The sequence below is a fragment of the Gadus morhua genome, chromosome 4, assembly GCF_902167405.1.
Source record: "Gadus morhua chromosome 4, gadMor3.0, whole genome shotgun sequence".
NCBI classification, from domain to species: domain Eukaryota; kingdom Metazoa; phylum Chordata; class Actinopteri; order Gadiformes; family Gadidae; genus Gadus; species Gadus morhua.
The window spans coordinates 15,755,363-15,777,862 of record NC_044051.1 but is presented as its reverse complement, the minus strand read 5'-3'; the positions used below and the strand labels follow the sequence as shown (position 1 = coordinate 15,777,862).

The 22,500-nt window shown below is 45.9% G+C and overlaps 1 protein-coding gene across 5 annotated transcripts in view; it reads left to right on the top strand.

Moving 5' to 3' along the window:
- The window catches only part of sh2d3ca (SH2 domain containing 3Ca), a 52,086-nt gene that overhangs the window by 517 nt on the left and 29,069 nt on the right, over positions 1–22,500 (top strand). For 2 of the 5 annotated variants that reach the window (XM_030353377.1, XM_030353376.1), the window contains exons 2-5: positions 251–331; positions 1,025–1,309; positions 1,705–2,065; positions 6,061–6,100. In XM_030353377.1, the coding sequence (XP_030209237.1) occupies positions 313–331; positions 1,025–1,309; positions 1,705–2,065; positions 6,061–6,100 (705 nt within the window). In that variant the 5' untranslated portion in view covers positions 251–312. Of the gene's footprint in view, positions 1–250; positions 332–1,024; positions 1,310–1,704; positions 2,066–6,060; positions 6,101–15,222; positions 16,379–22,500 lie in introns of those variants that run through there. The other 3 variants (XM_030353378.1, XM_030353379.1, XM_030353380.1) reach the window with 3 other exon arrangements.

Below are 22,500 nucleotides of genomic sequence, written 5' to 3'. Positions count from 1 at the left end.
ACCACTTGACTTATTATGTGTGATTTTCAATTTATGCACACACACACAACCACACTTTCAACACTTTGCAATCTACTCTCCATAAAAACATGTGGTGTATCTTTACCACGCATCTTTTTCTCATCTAGTCAAATCACCATAAAACTCCACCCCTTTTTTACACAGGAAATGACAAAACTCCACCCCCCCCTCTCTCTCTCTCGCTCTCCCCCCCCCCCTCTCTCCCTCTCTCTCTGCATCTGTGTGACAGATAACTGTATCTCATAGCATTCTTCTGCTCCATGTTGGATCAGCTTCCTGAGGATTGCCAACATGAGCTTTCGAAAACGCAGTGAGTAGCATGTGTGTGTGTGCCTTGTGTATTAACAGTTTTAATGTGTGATCGGCTTGCAGCTAGAACAAGTTTGTGTTGCCACATTTATTATTATGATCTAATCATGTAGGCTTATTAATGTTGTTAAGTTTTTTAAGCCTTTGAAGCACAACAAGATTGATTGGTTAAACTGGTCTGAATCAAAGAAAATGTATATTTTTGGTCTTGTACGTACTTCAATGTTTGCAACGTATTAATTAGAAGGCTGTGTGAGTACTTAGTAATAATGTACCACTTATGAGAAATTAAATATGAATATCTCATGCCATAGGCCTAACCATCAGTCTATTGTGATCTTCTGGTCATCTCTGGTTAAAAAAGTGAAATTGAATAGACCATTTGATAAATTGCATAATCTTTAAAACGAAAAAATGAAAATAACCATAAGAGGAAGTGACAACCCCCCCCCCCCCCCCCCCCACACACACACACACACACACACACATACACTCTTACACAGCCACACAACCACACACCCACAGCACTGCAAATGTGGATACGCTTACAAAGACCACATGCAAATACACACTATATCTGCTGAATCAGGTCCATCACACTAAATATGTCTTTGTCCGTGTGTGCGTGTGTGTATGTTGCGTGTACGTATGTGTGTGTGTGTGTGTGTGTGTGTTACTCCATCTCTGTCCTCAGCGTTCAAGTGGTTGGGCAGCCTCACCAGCCTTTCCCTCCGGTGGTCCAAGGACTCCAAGGCCCCTCGCCAGTCACAACAGCCAGGCAATGGATCAGCAACCGGTGATGAAGACCGCGATGACGGCCGCGCCGCCGGCCCCCTCTCTCCGGTCTCTGAGACCACCATGGATGACATGGGGGCCATGCGTCCGCGTACCACAAGCTACGCTCGCTCCAGCGACAACTACACACACATGGGGACCCTGCCACGTCTGCTGTCAAGGAAGAAGAAAAAGAAGGATAAAGGTATGGTGACGGAGGTCTGCTTGGGTTAGGAGGTAGAGAAGGTGGACTTGTAACCGGAAGGTTGCTAGTTCGAACCCCGGCTCCTCCAAGCGGAGGGTCGAGGTGTCCCTGAGCAAGACCCCTAACCCTGACTACTCCCGGAAAGCTGGCTGTCGCCTTGCCTGGTTGACCCCGCCGTCGATGTGTCAATGTGTGTATTAAGGGTTGGATCTCGCTTTGGATAAAACCTTCTGCTAAATGCCCGTAAATTTTAATATGAAATGACGTCACTGACGCCTGCATCATCATTAAACAATAGGCCAATTGTTTGTCAGTTTTTCTACAAACATTGTTTTTTCTGGCTTTTTATCATGTTTTTTAAGGTAAAATTGTTTCCCTCCCCTTCTGCTGTCCAGGTGGGGCCAGCAGCAGTACGAAAGAGAAGAACTCGCCCCCAAGGGCCCAGAATGCAACAGTTCCATTGACATGTGACCCTAACGTCCCTCCGCCCGCAGACAAGCCGGCGATATCCAAAGAAACCGAAAAATCCGAGAAGGAGGCCAAAGACACGACACATGATGAGCCCAGCGCACCAGAAGCTCCCACGGTCAATGCCGTGACCCCATCCGAGGTGACAGAGGGTATTGATGGTGTAGTAAGCCATCCTAACCCCCCGACAACCCAGGGTACCTTCAAAGAACCCATAAGAGATGAGGAGGAAGGCGAGAAAACGGAGAAGGGGTCTGAAGCGGGGAAAATATCTGACAACGTTTCTAGGTAAGCTATGATATACAACAGCTTTGTGTTTATATATGTTTACAATAAATCACGTGCTGATCTCCCGACATGAACGCCATGCTCCGAATTAGAGTTTTTGGCGGGAGAGAGGGTGGGACTTTCACTACCATTGGATGAGTGGTGGGAGAGAGGGAGGGACTTCTGATAGAGGGATATCCGTTTTCATTACATTCATTCGTTTCATTATGTTTCAGATATTGCAATTCAAGATCGTCTCTCAGTCTGGTCTGAAATCATATCCGATTGGATCAAATAAAATGCTATAGGGCGTGTTTGGGTGATGGGTGTAGGCTTTATATATAGAAGAAACTTGACGTCATACTACATGGAACGGGATTCGATTTTGAATGACAGAATAGGATACACGTCACATAAAATGGAGAGAAGCTAAATGCAACAGGCCTATGTGTTAAGAGGATTCTGAGTGCTGTTTTGATAATTGCTTATACGCAAAGTAAGGTTGCATAAATACACACACTTATTCACTGGCAATGATCAATATTCAGTGAAAAATTATGGCTCCAAAATTACGCATTTTTATATGGCCTGCAGGGATTTCCAAAGTTGTGAAGTTTGCTTGCCTTGCGATTCACAACATTTCCCACGGGCGATAGGTTTAAGAGGCTGACGAAATAAGGATTTGTTTTTTTTACTTTTGTGAATTCAGCGAATAAGGTTGAAATTCCCTATTGATTTCACAATGCAGTCTGAGCAGCCACGGCGATATAGCACCTTTTATGTGAATTTGCTTTGACACACACAATACCCATATCGGCTTATGTTCCGCCTGTTTGCCAATGAATGCTTTTATTGAAATGTCAACCATGTCAGTATTGTCAGGAGCATAGACCTATGGCAGCCTGTAATTACTCGCTCCGTCTTTGATTTGCCTGTTTATGTCTCCTTCCATTGTCGTTATAGTGAATGGCAGAGTGGTGAGATAATGTCTTGTGTTGCACTGGAATTTACTTACCACGGCTTGCGCGTGTGATGTGTGCGTGCAGACGTGTGTGTAAGTGTTTGTGTGTGAGTGCGTGCCTGCGTGCGTGCGTGCATGTGTGTGTGTGTGTGTGTGTGTGTGTGTGTGTGTGTGTGTCTATGCGCGCAGGCGTGCTCATTGTGAATATTTGTATGTCAGCTCTGTCTATAATAGGCTACCCGTTATTTCCTCCATTCGGACTGTGGGAATGGGGTGTACTGTGGGGACTTATCCTCCAGCCCTGTCTTGCTATTTCCTCATTCTCTCTTACTCAGTCTTTTTTTATTTTGTTTTATTTTCTTTCGGTCCACATCGCTGTCTTATCTTGAGCTGAGAGCGGATTCTTGTATTCCCCCGGGGCTGAATGACCTCACTCACATTCTGGTTTTTAAAGTCTGTATTTGATCAGTTTTTGCGCCATAGTCAGTCAACAATGGCAAGGCAAAGTAAAAAAAGCCATGAAGAAGGGTTCTCACTGCCTTACATTTGTGCACTTTGTGTATTTTAATCCATTATGGCCTGAATAGTTCAAAATAGAGTTCATCCGGAGAGCACATTAGAGAGGGTTATTATTAATGAATAGCCATCTGATAGTATTGATATTCTTACTTTGTGTTGAAAACTAGATTCAATAGTTTCCCACGACTGGAGTATTTTAATCCTTATTTCATGGCCAACGATGCAAACCACCTGTCCTCTGCTGTCACCGCTTTACGTCTGTCTTGACCTTGCCTGTTTCACGCCTTGCAGATGGAAAGTGAAATATAATATTAAAAAAAATATATATATACACTTTCTAGCAGGAGATGAAATCACAAAGTGAAAGCTGAGGAGCAAAAATACCGGACACAACTGATCCACTGTAATCCCGAAGTACAAAGAGTAAGGTTAAATTATGCATTCATGTTATAAACCATGTAGTTAAATGATTCATTACCGGTTAGAGTCACGTTATAAACCATGAAGTTACATTATACATTACAGGTCATAGTCATATTATAAACCATGTAGTTACATGTTACATTACAGGTTCGGGAGAAACCATGTAGTTACATTATACAGTAACGGTTATATTCATGTCACAATCCGTATAGTTATATGACACATTACAGTTTATAGTCACGTTATAAACCATGTAGTTGCATTAACATTATACATGTTACATTAACATTGTACATTACAGGTTATAGTCATGTTATAAACTATGTAGTTACATTAACATTATACATTCAAGGTTATAGTCATGTTATAAACCATGTAGTTACATTAACATTGTACATTACAGGTTATAGTCATGTTATAAACTATGTAGTTACATTAACATTATGCATTAAAGGTTAAAGTCATGTTATAATCCATGAAGTTACATTATGCATTAAAGGTTATAGTCATGTTATAAACCATGTAGTTACATTATACATTGCAGGTTATAGTCATGTTATGATCCATGTTAAATTATACATTACAAGTTAGTCATGTTATAAACCATGAAGTTGCATCATACAATACACTGGAAGAGGATCAGACAGAGAGTGAAGCCCTGTTAACAACAGATCCATCCTTCAACGTATGGACCATGTATTCAGCATGTACAGTCACAACGGGCAGCAGAAACTTGGCGCTGGACAGATAATATATGGAGCGGCTTTAGCACAGGGCCCATTAACATTCCCCTGGCCAGCTTGAGGACGGGGCCCTTCTGATCCGGCCCCTCTGTGACCGTGTGGATAATGTAGCTCAACCCCCCCCCCCCCCCCCCCCCTCAAAGACCCCCTCCTTCAGCTCCTCTGTGGGAACCGACCTCTCTCCATTTTTATCTCTCTCTTTCTCTCTCTATTATTCTCTCTTCTCTCAGTCTCCCCTCCTTTATCTTCCTCCCTTTCTGTCTATCTTCATCACTCTTCTCTTAGTCTCTCCTCCTTTACCTCCCTCCCTCTCTCTCTCTTCATCACTCCTCTCTCCCCCTCCCCTCCTTTATCTCCCTCCCTCTCTCTCTCTTCATCACTCTTCTCTGAGTCTTTCCTCCTTTATCTCCCTCCCTTTCCGTCTCTCTTTGTTTCTCATCTCTTAGCCTCTCTCCTTTGTTACCTCTCTCCCTTTCTCCCTCTTTCCTCTCTCTCTCTCTCTCTCTCTCTCTCTCTCTCTCTCTCTCTCTTTCTCTCTCTCTCTCTCTCTCTCTCTCTCTCTCTCTCTCTCTCTCTCTCTCTCTCTCTCTCTCTCTCTCTCTCTCTCTCTCTCTCTCTCTCTCTCTCTCTCTCTCTCTCTCTCTCTCTCTCTCTCTCGTGTCTTTGGATGTCCTACGTTGCTGCTGTTGTTTCTCTCAAATCGAATGCCGTCATCTTCAGTTTTGGTCAACTTCCCGCTCCCTCTCCCTCCCTCCCTCTATCAGGTCATATGATAGGGCTCTGCTGATGTCAGACATAATGTGTCTTACTTAGCGTTATGGGGCCCAGGAGATTTGAGAGGCCAACTTTGCCACTTTTAATTTGTCTTTAAATCCGGAATCTCTCCAGTGCTGTTTTGTCCTGAATTAATTCATTCGTACCCTCTTAAGGGGAGGTTAAAAGTCACAGCCTTGAGAAATGACAGAAATAACATTTTCATGGGAAAGTCATGTTCATGTTTCATGTTCATGGCATGTTTTCTTTGTGCTTTGGCATGCTCACTAGGTACCGGTTGCATGTACACACACACACACACGCGCGCGTACATGCAAGTGTGCGCAAACGCACACTTGTGCATGCATGCATGCACGCACACTTGTGCATGCATGCATGCATGTACACACGTGTGCGCACACTCCAATAGGAAGGCACTTAAAATAATCCTATAAAAACCTGTTCTAGGAGATGCACTTAATGACGTGCAGTTCAGATATGCTGTAGATTAAAATATGTCTTTGTCCGTCTGACTATGGGCATCCCTCTATTCAGCATGCATTCATGTCCTCCATTGTTTCGTCTTCGCTCATTCTTTTCTGTTCTTTATCTTTCAGCCACACGGATTCGTCTGATCCCCAGGGTGAATACGTCCAGGTAGGGCTCGTCAGCCTTCCTCTTGTCTGGTATTTGTCTGTGGGCGCCCCCTGTACAATCCTTCATGATGCAAGCCAGGCGGTGTGCGGACTATGGATGTCTGGGAGAAAAGCCTGTTGGTCTAGAAAAGCTTTTTATGATTTATTCCTAATGCCACCAGAGTACTTGAGCAGTGTCGCTGTGTAAGATACTTCAGTGAATGAAAATGCAACCACGCAATTATTGACTAAATGTGTTGGTCAATAACCACAGAGGGAAATGATTACACAACTAGTGAGCTAAAGTATCCAAATGAGTTGCTAAACACTGATTAGTACATTTTAGCGCACAATTAAATCCTGAACAGTGGAAAATAACAATTGGCTTTCAGGTTGTTAGAGCCAACTCCTCTTATGGGTGAATCTGAGGAATAATCCTTCCCTCTTCCTCCAACATAAGTAGGACACAAACCCTGAAGGAACACGAAACATGTATTACTGTGAAGCATTCAAATGAACAAACAAACAAACAAACAAACAAACACAATGCTACATTTCATTTCACTTACCTCCTATCTTCCTTTCTCTTCTTTCTTTCTTCCTTTCACTCATATGTATTTTATAACTGCACTCACCATAATACCAGCAGTATAGCCTCACATCCCAGGTTTGTGTAGCACTATGTTACCGTAATACCAGACCTATAGCCTCACATCCAGCGGTGATGCTTCTGTAGCAGTATCTTACCGTAATACCAGATCTATAGTATCCCATCCCAGGGGAGGTGTATCTGTTTGCATTAAGTCTCTTCCTTGCAGTGATATTAAGTCAGACCCTTGACGCAAGAGATCAAATGTAATTATGTGAGATTGCAGGGCTTTGGACTTCCACAATTAGGCCAATTTTAGCTCGCTCAGCCCGCATTGTGTCTAATTCGAGGTGTCACTCACCTAATTTGATCTCAGATAAAGCGGCTTGTGTCAGTGCCATGTTGCCAGCATGCATTTCCTGCTGTGGCCAATAGGTGGAGACAAAGGAAGTTAATGGGCTATCGGTGACTATCACAGTGGAAGTGCTTTCGTGACCTTGGGGTGAACAGAAAGAATGAACTGAATAAGAATGGAAAAGACACTGGATTATAGTTACAGGGAAATTCAACAGCAAGCCCTAGTGTGTTCATCATTATTATCTGTCTTCATCATCTTACGGTCTTTTATTTTATTATGGGTAGCGAAGTTTTGCATAATCCTTAATCAACCTGATAGTAATAGGTTTTCAGGGAACTTTCTGAATGATGAAGGCTGATAACACTTCCTCGCACATTTTCTATCTGGTGATAAATTACTTGCGGCCGTACTTTATTTGTTCAGGTTTTATTAAATATATCCTTTTTCCATTTTCTTTATCCTTTTTATTTGCACTGCAACCACTCTTACCTCTACCTCTCTTCTCCTCTCCTCTCTCCTCTCCTCCCCTCTCCTCTCTCCTCTCCTCCCCTCTCCTCCCCAATCCTCCCCTCCCCACTCCTCTCCTCTCCTCTCCTCTTCCCCTCCCCTCTCCTCCCCTTCCCGCTCCTCTCCTCTTGCCCTCCCCTCTCCTCTTGCCCTCCCCTCTCCTCTCTCCTCTCCTCCCAACTCCTCTCTTCTCCTCTCCTCTCGCCTCTCTCTTCCCCTCCCCTCTCCTCTCCTCTCCTCTCCTCTCCTCTCCTCTCCTCTCCTCTCCTCTCCTCTCCTCTCTTCTCCTCTCTTCTCCTCTCCTCTCGCCTCTCTCTTCCCCTCCCCTCCCCTCTCCTCTCCTCTCCTCTCCTCTCCCCTCCTCTCTCTTCTCCTCTCCTCTCCTCTCCTCTCTCTTATCCTCTCCTCTCAACTCTCTCCTCTCCTCTCCTCTCTCCTCTCCTCTCTCCTCTCTCTTCTCTCCTCTCCACTCCACCCCTCCCCTCCCCTCTCCTCTTCTCCCCTCCCCTCTCCTCTTCTCCCCTTTCCTCCCCTCTAATCGCCTCCTCCTCTCTAATCTCCTCCTCTCTCCTCATGCATGTACATCTATATCCCTAAAACATTTATGGCAACTGATGTTTAAATCAGGAGTTGCCCTGAATGTTCACTGCCATATAATGGTCAGCTGCTCCTATTGACTCATGAAACAACCTCAGTACATACGCGCACACACACACACATACACATACACATACACAGCATTAATGTCGAGATGAAGGTAGGCTGATGCAATTAGTAAAGGGACAGACACACAGAAAGACAGGTGCAGACGAATAAACCAACAGACGGGCTTACAGACAGACAGATGGAATGAACTGAGATGAACCATGAACTGAGATGAACCAGGAACTGAGATATTCAATTGATTGTTTTATTGTATTTTATAAGGGGCAAATGGACTTCCATCAAATCATCTGATCAATAAATAATGTCCGGCTGCGTACAGTACTTACCCGTCACGTGAATCATTTACCGCATATCTCCCGTTGATTTGTGTTATGGCAGAAGCATGGCCGGTCAAGCTATATATATTATTCAGTGTTTGATCCTTTATTAAAGATTAATACACATGGACATAAATAACTGCCTTATTAAACGCCAGGGTGGGACTGGTAAAAACAAGTAGCCACGACGTGCATACTCTGGTACATACGTCTGGTACTTGTGTATGTTTGTGTGTGTCTGTGTGTCTAATATGTACTATTATCAGATGCAAGTATTTGCATGAAAGTTCACTTTTGTTTCCACGTGTTTTTTTTGCTTTTATCTGCAGCTCAGCCCTGCTTTGTCTGCTAGTGTTTAGTGGCATGGTGTGTGTGGTGTGTGTGTGGGGGGGGGGGGGGGGAGTTCACATGTGGTTCATTACCAGACGGCTGGCACGAGCCTGTTTTAAAGAACGCTCAGCAATGTGTGTGTGTGTGTGTGTGTGTGTACGTGTTGGTGTTTTTGCGTGTGTGTGTGTTGGCACATACAGAAATGTGTTAAGGGATCAGCTGTGTGTATATGCGTTACTGCTATTTTGATTAAAAGATTGGTTAGAATTTCCTCTTTGTGTGTGTGTGTGTGTGTGTGAGAAATTAGATGAGATTTAATCATCAGATCTATTTGGTGTGTGTATTTGCTTCAATGAGTGTGTGTGTGTGTGTGTGTGTGTGTGTGTGTGTGTGTTCATGTGTTTCTATGTGCATTTGCGTTTGTATTTACGTCTGTCTATGTGCAATGCATTTGTGTGATTATTTCAGTGATTGTATGTGTGTGTGTCTGTCTACGTGCATGCGAGCGCCTGTGTCTGGTTGAGTGTGTGTATGTGTTGTACGACTATTACAGTAGATTAAATTAGCTTGGCGCCTCTGTTAGTGGGAGGCAGCGCATGCTAACCCGGCGCCCCCTTTGAGGCACTCCCTTGGATGGTCTTCAATGAATGTTCTTTCACTCACACAAACACACACACCCATCCACCCATACACACACACACACACACACACACACACACACATGCGCAAAAACACACGCTAACACACGCACACACACCCACCCATCCACACACACAGACCCACACACATGCACACACACACCCATACACACACACACACACACCCATACACACACACACATGCGCCAACACACACACGCTAACAAACGCACACACACACACACCCTTCCACCCACACACACATACACGCGCGCAAACACACACACGCTAGCACACACACACACACACACACACACACACACACACACACACACACACACACACACACACACACACACACACACACACACACACACACGCGTGCAAACACACACGCGTGCAAACACACACACGCGCGCGCGTGCAAACACACACACACACACACACACACACACACACACACACACACAAAAAGCCTTAATCCGTGCTCGTAGATATAATTTACATATGTCCTCATCTGGTTTCAGATAGTTGATTATTCAGACTAGTATCTGCTTATAGAAACAGCCCAGCTGCCACCAGGGTTGCAAATTTCCTGCATTTGTCCTTTACAGATAGTTGAACATGTTAACAATCATTATTCAATGAAACATAAATAATTAACAACAAGCAAGACGCATATATTTTTAGTAGTTTCAGTTTAATTTAAACAATTCCAGCTCCATATTAGTTATGTGAAACAAAAATCCATGAAGCACAAACTATTTAAACCAAGAGAATAATGAAACAATAAGGCTCTCGCTTGGGCGGTTCTTGTCTGCCAGTCCATGTTCCCCAAATGGTGCCGCCAAACATAACAATGTCAGTTGCGGCGCAATTACTGCCATTTTTAGACTAACAAGGCAGACCAAACCAAACCCATTTTTGAAAGAAATGGTACGCCAAACCTACTTTGTCGGTTAGTACATTTTTTGTCGGTTAAATTATTGATGCAGATTATTCGTTAATGGTTAATCATTAAATAGCCCTAAGTGCCACTGATATGCAGTCACTGTAGTGAGGTGTGAAGAGTTTAGGATGATGTGTTATAATGAGAAGTGAAAGTGCAGAGTTATGATGCCATCTGGATCAGGTATATACTCATTAGTTTAATTTGAATCCAGAAAATAAATAAAATCCGACGCACCCATGTTAAGTGGAATTAACAAATATAATCACTGAGAGGCTAAGGAAATGTTTCACTATTTAACAATGTTTTGTATTATTAGTTCTTGACTCAACTTGAGTGATACTGTAAATGGAATATAGCTGAGAAACATCTAATGAACATTGAGTGTGTCTGTTAAGTCTAAAATACTGAGATGGCAGAATACTTAGATGTTTCTGCTAGGCCAGGGGGACAAGGAAGAGCTGTTACTGGGGGTTATGTTGTCATGCAGGCTTTGAGTCTCGTAGATACACATATGAACACACACGTATGTACGCAAATATACACATATATACACTCACATTAGATACACATGGATAAACTACCTAAACATAGATGCACAATAATATAAATAGGTAAAGAAGCTACACGCATAAACACATTTATAAACATATATACACAAAGATAAAAATAAACATAGATACATGTAGATAAACAAACACATAGTTACACATTGATACACACAGGTACACATAGGTACACATCGATACACATAGATACACGTACACAAAGATACACATAGATACACATACGTAGCTACACATAGATACACGTAGATAAACATACTGGCTCAATGGAGGATTAGGTTTGGTTATTGCAACACAGACTGTCTGTGTGATGTATATCGGACGTGCATGCACACACATACACACACATGCACACACACACACACACACACACACACACACACACACACACACACACACACACACACACACACACACACACACACACACACGCACATACGGATACACACACACACATTAGCTATCACTATCATATCCCCAGTAGGGAACACCCCTTTGTTTACAGCGGGTGTGCGTGCGCACACACACACACACACATGCACTTACACACACACACACACACACACACACACACGGACACACACAATCACGTGCACGTGCGTGTCACCAGCCCTGCACACACACATGTTCCCATCAAAGGCACCCGAGCCAAAATAAAGGATTCCTCGTTTATCTTCAGTGTATTTCTTTAGCTTTCTCTAATTTTCTCTCCTCGCCTTTTCTCTTCCTGCAGTTTTGTTAAACACACACAGACAGACCCTCCCTCCCTCCCTCCCTCCCTCCCTCCCTCCCCTCCCTTCCCTCCCCCGCGCTCCCCCTCCCCTGCAGCACGAGCTGCCATAATTCTTTCATCAGCGCGGCGCTCACAGGACCACGCAGCGGCCCGCCTTTGTCTCCCCCATCAGCCGGCGGGACGGGATCACTAATTAATATTTAACGGAGGACCCCCCCCCCCCCAGCACGGGGGAGGACGGGAGAGACGGAGAGGGGAGAGGTGGAGGGGAGGGGGAGATGTGTGGGAGATGGAGGGAGGGGGAGCAGGGGGTAGAGGTGGAAAGGTGGACGGGAGGAGAGATGGGGGGGGGGATGGGGGGGAGGTGGGAGATGCTGGTGGCACGGGGGACATAGGGGGAGAGGTGGATGGGAGGGAAGACGAAGAGGTGGGAGGTGGTAGGGTGGGGGATGGGGGATGGGGAGAGGTGTACGGGAGGAGGGATGAATAGGCGGGAGGTGGTCACGTGGGGGGAGAGGTGGGGAGTAGGAGCGGGGGGGGGGGGGGGGTGGGGAGGTGAGGACGGGGTGTGTGCTAACCAGACGAGTAGAGGGGGGGGGGTGAAGGGAGGGAGGGGAAAAAAGGTTGAGCGACGGAGAGATTGAATGATGGAACGGCAGAGTGATGGAGTGGACGAGAAGGGGGAAGTAGAAGGGGTGGGGGCAGGAAGGTCTGGAAGAGGAGGAGGGGTAGGTGAGATGTGGGTGGGTGGGGGGGGGGGGGGGGGGGGCTACTGTAAGGGAGAGGAAAAAAGGAAGAAAGATGTGAGGCTGGGCTTTTAATTCCTCTCTGAATGGAGAGGAATGAGGAGTGGGAAGGGAGAAGGAGAGAGATTAGGAGCGCCAGGGAACCTCAGGAGGAGGTGAAAGGAGAGATGGAAAATAAATGAAGATGAAAAGAGCGGCAGAGGTGAGGGAAGAAGAAGAAAAGTTGAACGCGAAAGTTTAACATTTCAGCTCTTTATGGAAAGTATGCCTTCATGCGGAAACTTTAAAAGATACAACTAGAAATAGCTGGAAAGGTCAGCAAAACAGATGATTGGGCGACCACTTTAATCCACTCTCCTCTCGTTTATGAGATTCCAAATGTTGAGTATAATTGAACCGCAAAAGACCCTTAAGCTGCTAAACATCTTTTAATGCCGTCCAAAGATAGTAGGCTTATAAGCTAAGCCTCTTATGCGTCAGTATGCTTAATACACAGATATGCATTATGAAAATGAAGTGCATAAAACACATCATGTCGCTGTCTTCTGGAAGGAATTAGCATGGTCGGTACTCCTTTGTGCTAAGACCTCTCTATTGCGCTGCGTTGACTCTGGAGTACACAGAAGAAGGTCTGGATGTTGATGAGAAGAAAGCAAGCAGACTGGAGATTGTTTGAAACGCGGGAGGTCCATGAGCTAAATGAGACAGTTTATGGATGGGACACATTGCACCACCACCTTTAAAATGTAATCAAAACACATTTGAATCAAAGAAGCATGCATGAAAAAGGAAAAAATAGTCTACAGCACATTCAGTACATATCCAAAGTGGGATTTAATCTCCTTTTAAACAGATGATTAACAAAGCAGCTCTTATTTGAAAGACGTTAATAACTCTTAAACCATAAACTTATTGTTTAGTATTTTGTTGTACGCGGTAAAGTCTTGGTTTCAGCTGGTCTCCTCTCGAGCGGGGGGGGCGGTGTCATCTCGGGCCCACCCTTCCCAGTTCGGGTGGAGTGGTGTGTGGCCCCCGCCCGTCCTAATGCCTGTTTTGATTGTTTCTGTTGTGGTATTACAGAGGATTTCAGGGCAGGAAACCCCACCAGCTCCCCGTTCCTTATGAGATTATACCAGGCTCCGCAGCTGTGTGGCCAGGGTGTAATCCTGTACTGGGACCACTGGGACTCCGGGACGCGATAACTGGAAGACTCCTTATCTTGCCCCCCCTTATCTTGTAGCCTCCACCTTATCTGTCCCGCGTCCCCCCCTTCTCCAGGCTCTGAGCGCTGTGTACAATTAGTTTATTGATTACTGGACAGAAATGCTTGCTTGCGTGTTATTCTGGTGGCGTGTTGCTGACGCGATTCGTCAATTCTAAAGAATTGTTTGTCGGTTGTGATGGTGAGGATTGATCCGTTGTTTGGGTCATTCGTCTCTCAGCAAAAACAAGAACAAAAATATGCTGCCTACGGATGCTGTGCTATTGAGATGCTTTCTTTGTTTCGGATCCTTGCTCGACAGGGAAGGCTCATTCTAGACTGGGTGACTGCGATGGGGATTTCCCATAATTAATGGTATTTTCTAAACGACGTGATTAATCAAGTCATGGAAGACAATAGATGGCTTCATAGATGAATAGGCAATACAAATGATTGTTATGTGCAGCCCTAATTTTTAACATGCTTATGGTTGATGGAGGGGGAGGGAGAGAGAGAGAGAGAGAGAGAGAGAGAGAGAGAGAGAGAGAGAGAGAGAGAGAGAGAGAGAGAGAGAGAGAGAGAGAGAGAGAGAGAGAGAGAGAGAGAGAGAGAGAGAGAGAGAGAGAGAGAGAGAGAGAGAGAGAGAGAGAAGGGCTGTGTGAAGAGAGGTGCTGGCCTCTTGAAGTCCATCCTACCCTGAAGTGGTGCAGACCTAACTTAAAGCGCTGTTACAATTTAGGATGCTGTCAAGGTTTCTCCCTGCGTTGCCATGGCGAAGCGTCCTCAATGATGTCACCTATTCGGGCCCCTGGGGGGGAGGAAGCTCCGCCTCCTCGAATCGTCTCCCTCCTGCACTCCTGTGTGTGTGTGTTTAGTGTGTGTGTGTGTGCAATGAGTGCACATTGTGTGCGCATGTCTCTTAATGTGCGCGTGTGCAATGGGCCGGTGAAAATTAGAGCATTTTATCCATGAAACACCTGCCTTCCTTCCTGTCTGTGTGTTCTTCCAGCTCATAATTACACGTCCTGCTGCAGTCTGCAAGTACCCAGAGAAACACATCATTATGCACACACACACACACACACGCACACACACACACACACACACACACACACACACACACACACACACACACACACACACACACACACACACACACACACACACACACACACACACACACACACAAAGAGGAAGAGAGCGAGAGAGAGACACCACACAAGAGCGAGAGAGGTTTAGATAGGGAGAGAGAGGGAACAGTGCTGTCAACATTATTTCACCACAGGAACCAAATGCTAAATTGCTACCCCCCCCCCCCCACCCCACAATGTTTAATGATATATGCAGAGCCGTGCATTTCCATACTTATGAGAAAAAGTGAGGAATTGTGTGTGTGCGCTTGTGTGTAGGGGGGGTGTAGGGGTGTGTGGAGGGGGACTTTAGGGGGGGTGGGTGGAGGGAGAATTCAGGGGGATGCGTGTGTAGGGGGCATAGGGGTGTGTGGAGGTTGGCTTTAGGGGTGTGGGTATAGGGTGTGATAGTGTGTGTGTGTGTGTGTGTGTGTGTGTGTGTGTGTGTGTGTGTGTGTGTGTGTGTGGGTGCCACATTCCTCCCCCCTGCCACCCCTGGGTTCTTTTCAGTAGTGAACTAAAGGACACATTCCGGTTGGGGGGGCGGGCATTACAAACACATTCAATTTGAAGCGCCTCTTCTGCTCGCAATCCTCCAGCTTTTCCCAAACATCCAAATCCACAGATTGATAATTCTCTTTTATCCAATAAACATTTATTATTATGATTATTATTATTTCCCTTGAACTTTTGCCATCATCATGAATACCTGATCCTGCCTCAGAGCGCGGTCAATATTGCCTCAAAGAGGTGGACAAGCGGGGGTCGTGGGTGGGGTCTGGCAGCAACTCGACAGCACTCCTCTCCTCTGCTCTGCCTGCTAGCTATCCCCCTTCTCCTCCCTCCCTCCCTGCCTCCCTCCCTCCCTCTATCCTCTCTCCCACTGGTCCACCCTCCCCCCACCCACACTCTTTTCATCGGCAAAGCAATGAGGTAATCCCTAGCAGCGGAGTGAAGCGCAGCCAGTGCAGCGGGAGAAGAAGAGGCGGAGGGCGGAAGCCCACCAGAAGCCGGGTTGTGGTGCAGCAACGGCAGCAGCAGCAGCAGCAGCTCGAGCGGCGATGTCAGGAGCACTAGTATCGCGCGCCGGGATCAGTGGCAGCTGTTAGCGTCTCGCTCCTCGTCGATAATAGCTAATATGTTTAGAGGTGCGGCTGTGGTGTTAGCATTATAGCGTGATAGCTTATTTTAGCCCCTTTGGAGTGGCCGGAGCACTATGTTGGCAGATTGTTAGACGTCGAGGCTTTCGCCCTGAAGATTTGTTGGAAAAGAACGGGCAGACAGTCGGAAATAAAAGAAGATAAAACAGGCGCCAGCGAGGGGAAAAGAAAAAGAAAAGTGAGGTGGGATACGGAGAGGTTTATGAGAAAGGAAGGGGTAAGGACGGGGTGAAGGGGAGACCGAAGCAGGTGGAGGCTGTCCTCCCAGCGGGAGGAGACGAGGTGGTGTAGAGGAAGGTGTGTTCCTCCTCACCATGACGGAGCGGTGCAGCCTCTGGAGCGCTCTGTCGGCTGCAGCATGCTGCTTCTACCGCGGGTCCCTCATGCAGGTGCAGGTGAGAGAGAGTCAGGTGAGAGCAAGCGAGGGGGAGCGGGAGATTGTGTGTGTGTGTGTGTGTGTGTGTGTGTGTGTGTGTGTGTGTGTGTGTGTGTGTGTGTGTGTGTGTGTGTGTGTGTGTGTGTGTGTGTGTGTGTGTGTGTGTGTGTGTGTGTGTGTGTGTGTGTGTCAGTCTGTGTGTGCAAATGTTGAGTTGCCTCCTGTGTATCTGTGCCACTGTTTGTGTAACAGCAGGCGTGTGTGTAACTACGCGTGTATATCTGTGTGTGTGTGTCATCAAGACAGTCCATGCATTGGCAAATGTGTGTCAGCAACACTACAAAGTATCATCAATACAAATACATCTTCGTCAATAACAAAGTGTCTTATCTATTCTGAGCAGTTCATCAATGTAAGGTTATTCGTGTTTGATTTGGACAAAGGCACAATGTGAGAGAGAGAGAGAGAGAGAGAGAGAGAGAGAGAGAGAGAGAGAGAGAGAGAGAGAGAGAGAGAGAGAGAGAGAGAGAGAGAGAGAGAGAGAGAGAGAGAGAGAGAGAGAGAGAGAGAGAGACAAGGAGAGGGGGAGAGGGAGAGAGAGCGAGCACACAATGTCAGCCAAGCTGATGACCTTAGATGATGGAGTGTACTACCAACTACTCAGGACTATGTCATGGACTATTTTAAAATGCATGCATGTGTGTGATAGGGGGTGTAGGGAGAGAGATAGAGAGACATTGGCACAAGGTGTACAGTGTGTGTGTTTAGGAGAGAGGGAGAGGGAGAGGAAGAGAGAGCGAGAGCGAGCAATGGGCAGACATTACGTGTTCTGTTTGTGTGTGAGAGAAAGAGAAACAGAGACCAAAAAAAAGTCTGACACACAGGGGGTAGACGTCACTGTGTGTGTGTGCGCGCGTGTGTGTGTGTGTGTGTGTGTATGTGATGGGGACAGGAGAGATGGGCAGAAACAGAAAGTAATGGGTGTGTCTGGCAGGACTGTATCAGTTCTACTTTGGGCTAATTCTGGATTGGTGTCTGAAACCAAATATATGTACCGATTTCTGGCACCAATCCAGCTTTTGCATCTGAGCCTTGCTGTTCTGTGTTTATGTGTGTCATGTGTGTGTGCTTGTGAGCGTGAGCGTGCGTGTGTGCATGGATGAGAAAAAAGCAATAACATACATCAACTGAGAGAACAAAAGCAAAGGGGATTAAGCTTACAAGTGTAATTATAAAGCTTCAAGGCCTCGCTGGGGTTTATGCTACTGTATAGGACGGGATTTGATTCCCGTACACTTGTTTATATACGTCTTGTGTTCTCGTGTCATTCTTCTCACTTCTTCAAACCCTCTCATATTGTGTTATAGACATATTGCAGTTCAAAGCCTGCAATATTGTCTCTTTTTTGTGGGTGCGTCTTGTGATACTTTTAAAATGTTTGTGTGTGTATTTATGGATGCCAGTTCAGAAAAGCATGTCTAGTTAACTGTTTATGTAAGATCGTTTTGGATTCATGACCATAGCTCTTGATCCAGAGAGAGAGAGAGAGAGTTAAAGTGAGGGAGCTTTAGTCTGGTGGACCTGCCATGTGCGACTGTGTTCAAGCGATGTTTGTGTTCCAATAAAAGCAGGATTCAAAGGCGTCCTCTGATGACCTCTGGATTTCACTAAAAACAACTGTCCCAAAATGAACCAGAAATCTGTGTAACAGAGTACCATATTTTGGGAACTGGGTTTGCCTTCAAATACTACGGTATTATTACTCCTTGGTGTGCAGTTACAGTCCCGTTCGGGTGTCTTTACTCAGCAATTATGTATTTATACATGCGTCCCTTTTGAATTAAGTTTCCATCCAGCCAGCCCTAAACATAGTCGAACACACTGAACGTCTATAAGCGTTCACCCTCTGGAGGAAGGAACCCCTTCCATCTCAGTGGGCTGGAGACCAAACGCACATGACTGACATAACAACCTCTACATATGTCATGACCGGCACTGGCGTGGCGGCAGGAACTAAAATGAGACGGGATCCAAATGCAGACCAGACCCGAGTATGTGGGAAATGAGGCAGAAAAAAGGCTTTTAATAGAAAAAACTCATAAAACCACAGTTCCATGAACTGGCGAACAGCGAGAGAACCACAAAAACAAAGGGACATGTTAGATAAAAACTAACTGTCAAGGGAACAAAGGAATGGAAGTTTTATATAAAGGAAGAGGCTGATCAGGGAACGAGGTGCAGGTGGGAAGACCAGGACAAGGACAGACAGGTGAGGGGAATGAAGTCATTGCAGGCTGGATCTGGATGTGAAGTGAGGGGGAAACGTCTAAGGACATCTGGTGGACAGGTGGAGAACAAACACTAAACAACAAAGACTCAGGGTCAGACCACGATACAGAAGCACAGCGGGACCCTGCAGGGGCGGCGTTTATGTCAAGTCTGAAAAAAAACCATAATGGTGGTTGCCTTGTATGTAAAAAAACATATAAAAGAAGGAAGTTACAAATGACCCCGGGGCCATGCAGAATCCCCTGAGTCACGGTGCGTCTCGCGGTGGCGGAGGCGATGCTGATGACGGTACCCTGCCTTGGTCACACGGCCTTTTGTTTAGAATATGCCCTCCATCAGCACAACGGCGCGGGGAGATTACCAGCGCTGTGCGGTAATAACGTGGCGAGGGGGGGGGGGGGGGGGGGGGGGCATAAAGAGGAGCGGGGCCGAAACACGAAGGCGCTCTTGGACAATATGATGATGATTGTGATAATAACTGGGCCCTGAGTACACAGAGTACAGAGAGGAAATGAGTGGAAGAAACAGAGCAGGCAAGAGTAGACAAAGATGAGAGTAGGATGGATGGGTGGGTGGATGGATAGCATTCAGTCTCGGTTCATCAGCTGTATCATTAGGGAGATTTAGGGGTAACTCTTGGTCTAGACTGAATAATGCTGTACACACACACACACACACACACACACACACACACACACACACACACACACACACACACACACACACACACACACACACACACACACACACACAGAGAGAGAGATTTCCCATTGTTGCTACATTATCCCCAATGCTTCCAGCGCGTCTCTCTGGGACAATGTAACCCCCAGTGACATAATCCCCTAGACCCTCATATCTGCCACATGGAATACACACACACACACACACACACACACATACACACCCATGTGCGCACACACTCGTATGCATTCACTGCTTCTGACAAAGTTAATCCTGTCTTTCTGTAAGGGCCAGACCCTAACACGCCCTCGGCGATTTTCACTCTCTCCCTCTCTCTTCCTTGCTCTCTTTGTCTCTCTCTTTGTCTCTCTCTGTCTCTCCTTCATCTCATACACATACTTGAATATTCACTTTTGATTGGTTTTATCTCTCAAAAGACTTAAGTTCTTCATTTTTTTTTTTTTATGTATTTTTCAAGCCAAAGCCACATTCAAAGAATATGACTTGTTTGATTGATCAGTGAGAAGGATACAATTACAATACAATGAATTTCTGTCCAATTCTGTTCGAAAAACAGTTGGACAGCAACTTTTGGAAGTTCTGTCTTTAATTATATCGCATCACATTTCCTCAGACTGTGGCTCAGATGAAATGTTCACATTCATTCACATAATCAATCCAATGAATCATAATCCACTAGTTCTATTCTTCTGCTCTTGACAGATTTGTAATTTTTTCAGGCCTGGCTCTGCTGAAGCTTACTTTTGGAGAGACGGCATGCTGTCAGTCAGCCAGTCATTCAGCCAGTCAGTCAGTCAGTCATTCTTTCAATAACCCTTTGGGTCTGTCAGTAACTTTAGCTTAGCTGGCGGTAGTTAGCCCTTCAGGCTCCTAAGGACCCCGGTGGTATTGTATCATCCTGGCTCAGAACCAGGAACAACCCATGGGAGAAATGCTGTGAATGCCTTTTTGTGCATTGCCTTTTCACATGGTTTGGGTCTGCGTTTGTTTATATGTGTGTGTTTGTATATGTGGGTGTTTATACGTGTCTGTGTGTTTGTATATATGTGTATGTGTGTGTGTGTGTGTGTGTTATGCCCATCCAGACAAGACAGCCAAAGCCAATTGGTATGTTCAGCAGTGAAATATCGCCTGTGTAATCCCCTCTTTTCCACTCCTCCTATCTTTCACTCTCGCTCTTCCTCTCACCCCTTCTCGCTCTTACTCTCTCTCTCTCTCCCTCTCTCACCCTCTTCCCTCCTCTCCCGAAGCTTCGCCACAAATCCTCTTTTGGCGTGTCTGCCTGTCACACCCTGCGGTGCTTGTGGTGCGAAGGCCAGCTGTGCGCACAGCCCGCGAGTGTGTGTGCGTGTGTGTGTTCACATTTCAGCTTCCCACTGTGACGTTCCTGGCAGTAGTGAGGGACGTGTGTGTGTACGTAGGTGTCCACGTGTGTTTCCTTGTGTGTGTGTTTGTGTATGTGTGTGTGTGTGTGTGTGTGTGTTCGTCGATATACCGATGTGTCTGTGTGTACGTGGGTTGTGCGAGCGTGCGTGTGTGTTGCAGCACAGTTTATCCTGGTGTCGCCCACTTTTTTGTGTGTGTTGCGTGGTTTCCGCTGGCGGCCAGATTACAGGTACTCTTCCTACTGGAGAGCTCCTGAAGTGAAGGGAAACGTCAGCCACAAGGCACTCGTCACACACAGCCAAAGGTCAGCCTGCCGCGTAATGCTAACTCGCTGCTCGTGTACAATACGCCTTCCGCCTCTTTTACTGAAAAGCCGGGGAGTTTTCCTGGGAACAGCAGACTTCGGGCCTCATGCTGGGCTTTGAAGCATCCCGGGCAAGACGGCAACAAACCAAATCCATCCAATTAAAGATTTACCCGCTGTTTGGTGCCTCGCGAAAGTGGAGACGTGTTATTTATGGATTCGTTTATTAGTTGCACCCATTGAACTTCTGTTTGATAACAGTGTAAGCCCTTTCACTTTTAATCAACATTACCTTCATTACATTTACTATTATTTTTGTATTAAACCAGAAAAACACGGGTACCGTTATTGCTTTCTTAAGTCCCTTAGTACAAATTCACCTTCGACTTGTGTTTAACCCAAATTGTATAAAAAGGGTAACAGCAGAGTACCTTAATCATACAAGTCTTGTACATTTAAGTAACCGTCCAATAACCATGTCGCTGCATGTTTTTAGGAGCGAACTGAATAAATTCTCCAGTTACTCACTTCAACTTCCTTGGGGCTGACAGCCTGGAGCTAAGTACAGGGACACTGTCACAGATGAACTGTATCTTCTGCAGCAGTAGGAGCTGTAGATCAGCGTCTCGGCTGTCCCACAGTCTGCCTCCACTGTTTCTCTCCTCCTCTAGCACTTGCTTCCACAGCAGTAATTCATTCTGGACACTCTCTGTTCTGTTGTCGACAGTTTTTCATTACTCAGTTTTTAGTTCTCAGTCTTTCCGAACCATCTTGTTTCGTCTAAACGGATGTTCGCCGAGAGGAATGAGCCAGGCATAACTTGCAGACCCATAGATGTACCCATATCTATTCTAAAATGCTTCTAATGCACACGCTACAGATTAGATTCTGCTTCGAGCCATACCTCCCATCCCAAGTATTGAAATTCTATTGTTTCTTCCCTCTGCATAAATTAACTAGGAAGAAAAAGGAGTGTGGGAACTAGAGAGCTATTAGAGTGTGTATTTAAGTGTGTGTGTGTGCACGTGCACGTGTGTGTTTAAGGAAGCCTTACTCTGTGTCTGTGTGCAACTCTTGTGTTCATCTCTGGATCCAATTGGGCTTTGTTTTGCTTAATGGTTAATAGCGGCGCTAGTCGGCAGTGATAGATTCCCCACTTTGCCGTGCTGCATTCATTCTTATTAGAGTGAAGATGCTGTCTGCCCACGCCCAGAGCACATCTCTGCCGCTCCACTGTTTGTGTTATTGGTCTGGAGCGGGGAGAATCGTCAAGTTGTTAGCGTGATGGATGTTTTTCAATGTTGCGCTTTGATTTGCGTCCCCTCTCGCTCTTGCTTGGGTAATATCTGAATGGGATGAATCAAATGTGTAACGGCACGCCTCTTGAAAGAGCACAAGCCCACAAAGAAAGAGCTTTATTTTTCCCAGACGGTTTAGTAGTGTGTGTTTATTTACGCGTGCCCCTAAGGGAGTAA